At 39.5% G+C, this 11,523-nt stretch overlaps 1 protein-coding gene across 1 annotated transcript; it reads right to left on the reverse strand.

Annotated features, from left to right (window-relative positions):
• Positions 1-209: 209 nt before the first annotated feature.
• LOC109627397 (probable ATP-dependent RNA helicase DDX5) lies at positions 210-8,955 on the reverse strand. Its single transcript, XM_069530343.1, has 13 exons — positions 8,468-8,955; positions 7,269-7,449; positions 7,003-7,099; positions 5,615-5,748; positions 5,053-5,118; positions 4,264-4,405; positions 3,951-4,111; positions 3,563-3,735; positions 3,367-3,477; positions 3,138-3,199; positions 2,979-3,038; positions 1,289-1,510; positions 210-1,035 (listed from the first exon to the last, which is right to left on the reverse strand). Exons 1-13 carry the CDS (start codon positions 8,506-8,508, stop codon positions 581-583), a joined length of 1,905 nt encoding a protein of 634 aa, XP_069386444.1. The 5' UTR covers positions 8,509-8,955; the 3' UTR covers positions 210-580.
• Between the last annotated feature and the right edge of the window lie 2,568 nt (positions 8,956-11,523).

Here is an 11,523-nt window from a genome sequence, read left to right on the forward strand (position 1 = left end):
GCATTTATGTGAAGCATTCTCTTACATGTCAGCTCTAGTTCTCTGTACCAATGCAAATTGTGGCTAATTTCATTGTGCCTGTATCTACCTCCAAACCTACTCACTTGATACTCACTATAATAATGTCAACAATGTGCTTTAAGCCAAGGACTTGGCAGAAACTATATGAAAGATCAGACCCAAATGTCCCACACAAACAAACAACAAAGTTTCCATCGTCTCTTTTTATTCAAAAGGGTCACACGCACCCTTTTCATGAGATCTTCAAGAACATCACTTGAAACTTAACACAAACTGAAACCACTGCATTACCTAGTAAAAATAAATTACTGAGGAATGTAACAAAAAACAGTCAAGGAAAAGTGCAGCAATCATAGTTGCACTATAGGAGACGTCTCTATGACTCCACTTAATGCTCTGGGTTTACTCAATAATTCCAACCCTGCTGTAAGCAAAACAAAGTTAAAACAGTTCAGAGTAAACATTAATAATAATAATAATAATAATATTAGTCATACTGTAAGATTTCAAGACTAAACAAAAATCATGTTGGTTCCCATATATTGTGCGTATATCATATCTACTGTGGAAAAGGTGGCGGCATGGGGTAGGGCATCATCGGTGGTGGGGGTGGTGCCTGTTGGGCCTGTGGTGGTGGGGGCTGAGAATTGAATGGGAATGGCGGGTGGTTCATGCCATTCTGAGCAGCCCTCTGCATGGCCCCGAACTGAGGGGGGCCCTGAAAGCTTTGGTTACCAAAGGCACCCACCTGGTTTGCCGGATTACCGAAATTACCCTGTCCGTTGCTGTTGCTATAATTGCTGTTGCCATAGCTGCCACTAGTGTTACCACTGTTACCTCCATAGGTGCCACCGTTTTGGGCCTTGCTGCCACCGAAGGTACTCTTCGGCCCACTGCCAAACCCTCTATCGCTGTCCCTATCCCTGTAGCTACCACCGCCAAAATTACTCCTCCCACCCCCATACCTATCGCGACGGTCATCCTTGTAGCCACCTCTTCCCCCCCTTCCACGACCTGGATGAGATGAAGACAAGAAAGGGAGAGCGGGTTCAGACTATTAATACAGTGAAACTACAACAACATGGCAGCAACATTGAAGCTAATCCTGGAAAAGCTGGTAAGAGAAGGCTACACTTTGAAAACTGCAACAGATACATCCCATTCATTTATTCTATTAGTGGGAAGGTAATCTTGGGGGTTGTATATTCTTTACTAATAATGAGCAAATAATTCATGCTTATTAATGCCAACATCTATCAGATGTTACCTCCTCTGTCCTCTGCCATCTGGATCAGCTTGGGGTTAATGGCCTGGTTGGCCTCGCGGAGCACAGAGATCAGGTCACTGGCTTGTTTCATGTTGTTGGGGGTGAAGAAGGTGTATGCTGTGCCCGTTTTTTGACTGCGGGCTGTGCGTCCAATGCGGTGGATATAATCCTCGGAGGAGTTAGGGTAGTCATAATTGATGACAAATTTCACATCCTCCACATCTGTGAAAGTGTTGCAGTGTGGCAAAACAAAACATGGAGGCCACACAGGATTTTGCACACCACAACAGCCAGATCAAAGGGACAAGTTAGCAACTGTGGCGGCGGGGGGTAGAAAAGGTCGTTAGGCTGCGGAGGAAACATGTTAAAACAACACAATATTGTGAATACATCTATTCCATGGGAATACTACTGTGGGAAGAGAGAAACGAAGCACACTCCAATTGCTTACCATAATCAAAAAGATCCAAAAGACATTCACTCTCACCTTTGTTACCAAGGGAGACAAAAAATGATTTAAATCTTACCATAAAGGAGTATGCATTCACTAGTCCTTTCCCAATGCAGCGAAATCCCCCACAAATTGTCAAGTGACATCCAGGAGCTTCTATGCAGTTGGGCCACGATATGCACTGGGACGTCCTCATATGCCAATATTAGACCATTGACTGGTACATTTTTGCAGGTCCATTTTTCCCAGTACACTCTCAAAAGAAGCTTGATATTAAAGGCCGCACTGCACGTCTTGCCAAGACAAAATAGACCAGGTTCTAATTTGAACAGGGGCCCCTTGAGAGAAAAAAAAAAAAAAAAAAAAAGGAAAGGCCCAACGATTGAACCCTGTGGGACCCCTCAGCGAGCACGGAACAATTCCCCCCACACCCTTCATCAGTCTCATCAAGGCAAGATCTTCCAAGAAGCCAGTGTTCACTTGAGAAAATGTCTCTCGTTGGCAGGTCTCGACATGACTATAAAACGCAGGCGAGGGAGGAACTTTGGTTTGAGCTGTCTCACTCTCTCTTTTTCCTCTCACTAGGTGTTCCCACTATCCCCTACACACATGTGCCAGGTCTCATCAATTTTCAGACATAATATTTCAAACTGCTCTCTCCATTTCAAGAAATCCAGCACTTTGTCGGGAAAAGAAAACAACTGAAAGCTTAAAGACAGGCTCACAAGCACCCATGCTATGTGATATGAGCTCCGAAAGGTAACAATTGTTCCAAATCTCAAACCAGTGACTTGCAATACAGCGATCTCTAACACAACTTCATGCAAGGCAAAAGTCACACCATCAAGCATATCTTTTTTTTTTTTTACATTTGAGTTGGAAACAGCTGGATGGCATTTGTCAGGTGAAATCCATGGATAGAGAACAGATGTGTGTGTATTTCAACCACATATCAGAGACAAAGGCTTAGCCACACAGCCTTTTGAAGATCACTGGCACACAAGAGCTTTTCGCCTCTCTAGGCCCACTGGGTGGCAAGCCAGTTGAGCACTTCCAATATGTCATCCTTCTCCCTCTCGAGGCCTGGGACTTGTCATGCCTAGCGCCTGCCACAAAGACTCCACCTTAAGGTGAGAAAAACTCAGAAAATGCATAGAAATGTTAAAGAAAGCAAAACCACTTTCTTTAAAATAAGTGTGACACTGATAAGGACGTGGTGCTACTCCATAGCATACTGACCTAGGCCGCGGGAGGCCACATCTGTAGCAATGAGGATTGGAGCTTTGCCATATCGGAACTCTGAAGAAGGAGAGACAGTATTCTTTTTAAATTTAAATTACAGGGCACCCAGTGAAGATGAATCCTGTGAATATTCTTAAAATTTTACTGGCTTCTCACCATTAAGGACCCAGTCCCTCTCCTGCTGGCTCTTGTCTCCATGAATTCCCATTGCTGGCCACCTGTGACAGACCGATTGAGCATTAAACATCATGAACAAATCAGCTTGAACAAAATTCAGTGTGTTTGTGTCCAATAGCCAACAAGGAGGAGCAATGAGAACATGAACTTTACAGATTAAAAAAAGAATGAACAGCTTTGAATGGATGGGAGATGTGGAGATCCTTACCCATCTCGTCTCATCCTCCTGGTGAGCTCATCACAACGCCTTTTGGTCTCCACAAAGATGATGGTCTTGTTCTCCTTTTCACTCATAATCTCCTCCAGCAGACGGATCAGTCTAACAGAGAATACAACAGAGTGTTAGGCCAAACTCATTCTCATCACATAAATCGATCAACTAATACTGAAAGATAACTACTGACTTGTCCTCCTTCTCCATGTCATTGCAAACATCAACTATCTGCAGGATGTTGTGATTAGCACTGAGCTGTAGTGCTCCAATATTAATCTGGACATAATCCTTTAGGAAGTCCTCAGCCAGCTGGCGAACTTCCTTGGGCCAGGTGGCGCTCCACATCAGAGTCTGGCGGTCTGGCTGGTTAGGACAAGAGAAAGGACTTGTAAAACTTGTAATTTTGGCTGCTTAGATATTTATCAGTTGGATTTTTTAAGAATGCACCAGTTGGACATTACAGTGTCAGGAGAAAGGTTTCTGAAGCATGAGTATTGATAACCATATTCTGCGTGACAATTTCATTTTTGACATCCTTTTCAAAAATGTTAATCTGTGCAGGTGAAATAACAGCGTACCCTGATTTGTTCAACTATCTTGCGGATTTGAGGTTCAAATCCCATGTCCAGCATGCGGTCAGCTTCATCCAGCACCAGATAGGTGCAACGCCGCAAATTAGTCTTACCACACTCCAGGAAGTCAATGAGACGACCTGGGGTAGCGATGCAAATCTCAACACCTTAAAAAAAGAAGAAGAACAAAACCAACCCGTAAAGAATAATTCCATTTAGCTGTTTTACAAACATAATCGATAACATACTGTATGTGCAATACTAAAGAAATTCCAAATTAATATAGTAAGATGATACTTAAATATAAAACAGAGCATACCCCTCTCTAGGTCCCTGATCTGGGGTCCTTTGGGTGCACCACCGTAGATGCAGGTGCTCTTGAGACGGGAGGCCCGGCCATATTCAGCAGCCACTTGTTGCACCTGCTGAGCCAGCTCACGGGTTGGTGCCAGCACTAAGCACTGAATGAAGAGACATAACATGTTTTGTTTTCAAATAAATAACATCAATATATATATATATCAAAACACATGGATATTATACTATGCATTTGTTGCAGCATGTGACGTGTGTCTATCAACTTAGGTAGAACAATCAACATTCTTCCAGGCCAGAAGCACAAATAGCCATTTGAACAGGACAAGCAAGTACTGCTTGCTTAACCTGCACTATTGTACACCGTCCACTGATCATAGGTAATTTAACAGCTCTTTCACAGAAGGTAGCAAAACCTGCCTGCTGCTCATAATATCACGATACAGATAAGAAAACTTTGTCCACCAAGGGAAAATTCTTCTTGCAACCATTGAAACAAAGAATCTAGACAAACAGTAGCACTGGCTTCTGATTTAGTATTTGCATAATATCACATTTTAAGCATAAGGTGCACATTAAACTATATACAGAGCAATATTTTTAGTAGTGTGTTAATAATAGTAGCTTGGCCTTCAGTTCTAAAAAATTTTAACAGCTTTAAAATGTTTTGACCACTGAAAAATAGTAAAATATGTGAATAATGAAAGAATCAATATCAATATCTGTCCATATCATCCTGTGCTAATAGAGACAAGATCACAAACTACAACAGAATGTAATGACGTGTACTTACAATAGGTCCATCTCCATGCTCCAAGAATGGCTGATGCTGGATGTGCACAATTGCAGGCAGAAGGTACTATAAAGAATGTTAAAAGACTGAGTTGTAGATGCAACTTGATTTTATAAGGCAAAAGATTGTATCAGTGTTTTCAAAAACCAAGCAATTCTTGCCGAGAAGTCCTTTCCTCATGATCAGCAGGGTTGATTTCAAAGGCGAAGGTCTCTTATATCATATATATATTAATATTATATTTACTTGATTCTGTTCAGACCTCGCTTGACTACCAAGATAAAATTAATATAGCCAATTCCACAGCACGCTGCCAGGGTGAATATGACTCCCACATTAACGGCACCTGATTTCTTGGTCTCATTTAGGAGGTTAAATCAAAACCTGAAACAGTATACCTGATAAGGGACTGCTTTCTCAGAGCAAAGTTTGCATATAGAAAAGTGGCATTATGTCTCAAGAACATTGGGATTCAAACAAGAGATGAAACTAATTGATCTTGTTTGTGCTGAGTAGAAACGGTTTGAAAAATCATAAAAAAAATTAAAAAAACTTCACTTACTGCAAGGGTTTTTCCAGATCCAGTCTGAGCAATGCCAACCATATCTTTGCCACCAAGGGCAACTGGCCACCCCTGAGACTGAATAGATGTTGGTTCAGTCCAGTTTTGTTTGGCGATAACATCCATGACATAGCCTGAAAAATAAGATAGATGTCTAGTTAGTGAAAGTCAACATTACTGACAATCACAGAATTTACTGAAATGTTTCAGGGTCTATGACATCACGCTTATTTTTTTTCTGTCCCCATGGTTTAGTTAAAATTAAAATTACATTTAAAAAATAAACTTACACACAAATTACTTGAATACATTCTTTTCTTGAGGATGTAGTCTAAAATTTCTGAATTTAATCAATTATGAGAGAATATTTGGGTGTAACCATAACAACTTAAAAACAGTGACATTCTCAATAAAACACCCTATCAAGTAGATTGGCATAATCTTACGTATTTTTTGAATAATATCAAATAAAATAAATGGAACAAAACTGTTATCATTATTTGGGAATCAAGTGAGTCGAGTCAAGTCAACTACCTAAAGTGTCAATGTGGTGTTACCACCACTCAAAGAGCCATTTTGCAAATTTATGCAAGGAAATCAGAGAGAAAGTGATGATACTAACTGCTGCATGCAAGTGTGCCTTTATGGACCTTGCTTTGTGCCCTGAGTCAGAGTCATGCTGGAACAGAAAAGGGTCTTGCCCAAACTGTTCCCACAAAGTTGGAAGCATAAAATTGTCCGAAAAGCTGAAGCATTAAGATTTCCCTTCAAGGCCAACCCCTGAAAAACAACCCCATGGAGTGCTCCAGAGTCCAGTGGCAATGGGCTTTACACCACTCCATCCAATGCTTGGCATTTTGCTTGGTGATGTAAGGCTTGCATGCAGCTGGTCGGCCATGGAAACCCATCCCATAAAGCGCCAGGCACTTTGTTTGTGCTGATGTTAATGCCAGAGGAGGTTTGGAACTGCAGTTATTGAGCCAGCAGAGCGTTAGCAGCTTTTATGCACAATGAGCTTCAGCGCACATCGACACATAAATGTAAACCATAAAGTGTTTTCACCATTCTAAATCGCAAAAACGCATATGATTTAAATTTTTATATAATCCTATTAAAAATGAATTTTCATGTGATATTATCTATTATCTATATATTCTTTCACCACTTGACATCTTTAGGCACTTTCAGTCTTATCTTTTGTGAAAAATCTTACAAATGTTATTTTAAATAGCATGAAACCAACATAAATACAAAGTTTACATTTTAACAAAACCGATGCATGCTTTTAAGTCAAGTTTTTATAACATTCTTGAATTTCTCATGATGGCAACACAGACCCTTTATATATTTCAGTAAAAAGTCTTTTTGGAGCATGGGTTTCTACTCACTTGGAAATGCAGCTTCGTGGAATTTCATGATTGGTTTGGGGCACTCTCTGCCTTTGACCGTAACTTCTTTACTTCTTCGGTACTGCTCAACCTCTTGCTGGAGTTGGAAAAAAAATACAAGAAGAGATGTCAACATACACATTGAATAAGAAAAGTATTTTAGTGCACTGGCAAAAATCTGTTATGGATAATTCATCTTAGTATAAAAAGTATCATTAGTATATAATGTGAATACAACAAATGAAAGAGTGGGGAGCCATTCTTACAAGTGGTCTGCGGGTGACATCTGGGTGCTCCTGGTAGAAGTTCTTCTGAAACTTGGGAAGTTCGTCAAGGTTCCAGTGCTTCTTCCGCAGCCTCTCCCCAGGGTTGCCAAATTTTCCTGGAGGAGGTCCACCCCTATTGCCTCCACCACCACCTCCAAAACGAGGGGGTCCCCCACCATACCTAGGTGCAAGAAAGATGATGCAAATGAAGCACAGATAGAGATGGCTTTAAAGAGTAATCCCACCAATTCATTACTTAAAAGGCCAGTGAACTAGTCATGGGTAATTCTACTCAGCCTGTAAGGGCAGTTGACGTTGGTCTCAATTATATTACATTAAAGAAAATATTCAGACACCATGTGCGCAACAAATCAAAATGGTGACAAGAAGAAGAGCTACGTCATCTGTTGTTGTCCTCGCGTTCACAAGATAAGCGTTCCACATGCAGACAGACATGTCTGGAATTAGCAGATAGCTAGATGCAATACTAAATCAATGGAGTGTGTTTTCATCACTTGCTTTATTCAACTACTCATATACTGTCCTGATGAAAATCCTCTCTTCCCTGTTTGATAGCATAAACAAAAGGTGATTTAAACGCACGGACAGGAAGTGAAGAATAAACAACTACATTAGCAACAATGAGCATCTCTGGCAACTCTGAACAAAACCTTTGAAAACAAATGCCTGTACGTGACCTAATTCAAATCAGTGCCTGGAAGCAGCAGAGCTGATTCACAGGTGCAGTCATCTTCCACAGCAACAGACAACTGTCATCTCACTGAAACCGGTTTGACGTGACAGGCTTCGGGCAACAACAACACCGGGCTGGTGAGGTGTTCAGTGAGGCACGGTGCTCATGGGGGAAAAAATGGCTCGGTAAATATATACCAGCAGGAAGAGACACGACTGCGTCACATGGGCAAACAACAAGTCGGCTGCCGAGCTCAGAGGCGTCTTTAGCTGCCATTTTACCTCCAACCGACTGGGGACAGGAAAACATTTGCAATTGCGTTTAGTCGTTTCAGAAGCGACCACATAAAAATGATTTTCACCTTCGTTTTAATTCATGTGTGTCGCAAAATAACAACTACTGGCGTGTCAGGTGTCTGGTTGAATACAGCCATGACAGCGATGCCGCTAGCTGAGCTGCTAATCCTGGCTAGCGTTAAGAAACCCGGAGCTGACAGCTGACTTACCCTCTATCTCTGCCGCGATCTCTGTCTGAAAACCCGGGCATTGTGTAGCAGACTACCGTTGGCAAAAACAGAACAACCGTCGTCTGTGTCTCTGTAGACGAGCAACAAACCAGCAGATGAATCTATGGGTTGCGGCTCGACACAGAGAAAATAAAAAGAAAATGCCGGCAGACAAAAGTCAGTCTGGAGAGACGGATGTGACGTCAGACAAGGCGTATCACCTGCGTATCAATGCGCCTCTTAGCGTGGCACGCGTCAGCTGTTGTGGGACTATTTTACTTCTGTACACTGATTGTCAATGTACAAACAGTGATTAAAGTTAAATGAATGGGAACCATTTGATTTCACTGTGTGACATCATATGATAACAACACGTGTATTGGTATAACACCTTTTACACAATTTCCCCCTGGGATCAATACAGTATTTCTGATTTCTGATTCTAATTTAAAACAGTTGCAAGGTACTTTACAAGTCAAAACCATAGACTGTATATAAAGAGGTCAAAACATGTATTTAAAATAATGAATCTTCAGTTTGAGGATCACACAGTAATAGAGCACAGATACTGAAATTAAAATTGTGACAAGTGATAAAAGGGTGAAAACAAGATCAAATAAAATGTAAAATTATTAGACGGTAACTTCAGAACTAGGAGAAAGCACACGTTTTACAAAATTGATCACAACAGATTCCTTTTACATAAAAAACTCATGTGCATTTGCGTCACTTATTATAAAGCAAGATTTTCATAACCGAACAGTAAATTATATCGTAAACCCAACAGCAATGTTCCAAGCAGGAGACGACCCCCAGTGTCTGGTGTCAAAGCAGTGTGTTTTCTATGCTCAACCATCTACACCGAGCACCTCTATTACCTCTGTGCATTCAGAAAGAAAGAAAAAACATTCAGGTGAAATAAACTCAGCCACCAGAGATGTTTAACAAGCACAATTGTAGTTTATTAACATATTTTCTAAGGATCAAGGGTTGCACTGTAATTACCAGTGATAAAGTAACATCACTGCAATAAAAGAAAATAATAATAATAATAATAAAAAGTAAAAAAACAACTTCAATATGTTCTGTGGTCAATGTCATCGCACCCACTCAGTCCTCATCACTTGTCGCAGGGTCATTCGGATGAAGCAGGTCTCTACATTTATTAGGTTTTTTGGCTGTATCAGAGAGAGGAGACATTTGAATGAGCCTTCATTTTTCACAGTAGACTTTTAGTTTTCTAAACTGAGCTACACCAGCTAGTTTCTTAGCTTTAAATGCAAAATGTTTGGTTTGATTGACTGTACATATTTCAACCAAATGGGTCAATGGGACAATATCCTAAACATTTACACTAAAGAGAGGTAACAGCTAAGGAAATCCTCTCTCCCCACAATTACTGTCTATATGCATGGAACCTAGCTGAATGCATCAAACAAAACTAAATTATAAGATGATTAAAAATTGGAAGAGAATAACATAAACTGGCACTTAACGCAGATGATGTTGTTTCTTACGAATGTCAAGACATCACTACCATCGTTAATGGAAGAAATAGGTAAATATAGCTCATTCTCAGGTTGTAAATTAAATATTCATAAAACAGAAGCTATGATAATAGGAAAACAAATGGGTAAAAGGATTTAAGAGAACATTCAACTGTAACTGGAAATTCACAACACTGAAATATTATGATTCCAAAAGAATAGAATAATTATTTTAAATAAATTATTTAAGAGTGATTAATAAGGTTAATAGATGAAAACTGTTAAAACTATCCACCTTTGAAAAAATCTAATGACTATACTCCCCAGAATTGTATTCCTATTTCAAAACTTACCAGCCACAGGTACAGTATATCAAAAAATGGGATAACATTCTCAGAAAATACAGATGAGATGATAAAAAAAAAAAAAGCGATATTAAAAAACTTAAATCATCAGGAACACAGTGGAGGGTTACGTGGTTAGATTCGAGCAAGTGTTCACTGAAAATTTTGAAAATATCTCATATCAAGTATTATATACCAAATATTTCTTAGATTACTGCAAATAAGAAGTTATTTAGGAAATAAACATATAAAAAACATTGAGAATATTCAACCCTTATTGAAATATGTTATGAAAAATTGTCATGGAAAACAAAAAAATACAATAGGCAGTGTCTACAGAATGTTACAAGGGAAGGACGAAACATATGTTGGTATTATAAGGACAAAATGGGAGTAATAGTTATGAGGGAATACAAATGACAGTTAAAGAATGAAATTCATAAAACCGCCAATTCCTTATTTTGGAGAGATTTTGTATGGAAAATAAATACGAGACAACTTCTTGACACCAGAAATGATTTCCAAGTATCAAGGAAAACTAAGTTCTCAGTGCTGGAGGAACATGCCGTGAAAGTAATGCAAATTGAAACATGTTTTTATTCATTTAAATATTAAATGCATTTTTATTTTTTTTTTATTTTTTAGAATTTTGAGAACCACAGCACTGAAACGAATAACAGGGGTGGAAAACCAATAAATACCCTGAAATAATAAAATGAAAAAGTATGGTTCAAGAAGTGCAACAATGGAGAAAGTTACTCACAGAATAAGGAATACGGAAGATGTATTTGAGAAAAGATGTGAAATAATAAGTGCTAAGAGTATTTGATATTGTGAATATCCACATACATCTGTAAGCTCATAATATGCACAAACATGTTGTAAGTGACCGAGCATATAATAACTGAGTAGGAAATACAAATGGTGAAATTTCACTCACAACAAAACCTTGCCCACAGTGCATCTCTCTCTCTCCTCAGGACAGTGTTGTTGGCTGTTAGTTGTTCTGTTGTTTTCCTGAAATCAGCGTAAACTGCAGCCAACTGGTCTCTCTCTGTGTCGAGGTGAACAACAAAACAGCAACTGAACATTTCCCCCATGCTGTTGTATTATTGCAGTCTTTCTATCAGTAATATATGACCCTTTAATCTCTCGGTGGTTCTTCTAGTCACAAAACTGATCCAAACACACTCACTCTGAAACTCCATAACAACGATTCCAGTCA

This window comes from Paralichthys olivaceus, chromosome 8, assembly GCF_024713975.1.
Source record: "Paralichthys olivaceus isolate ysfri-2021 chromosome 8, ASM2471397v2, whole genome shotgun sequence".
NCBI lineage: Eukaryota > Metazoa > Chordata > Actinopteri > Pleuronectiformes > Paralichthyidae > Paralichthys > Paralichthys olivaceus.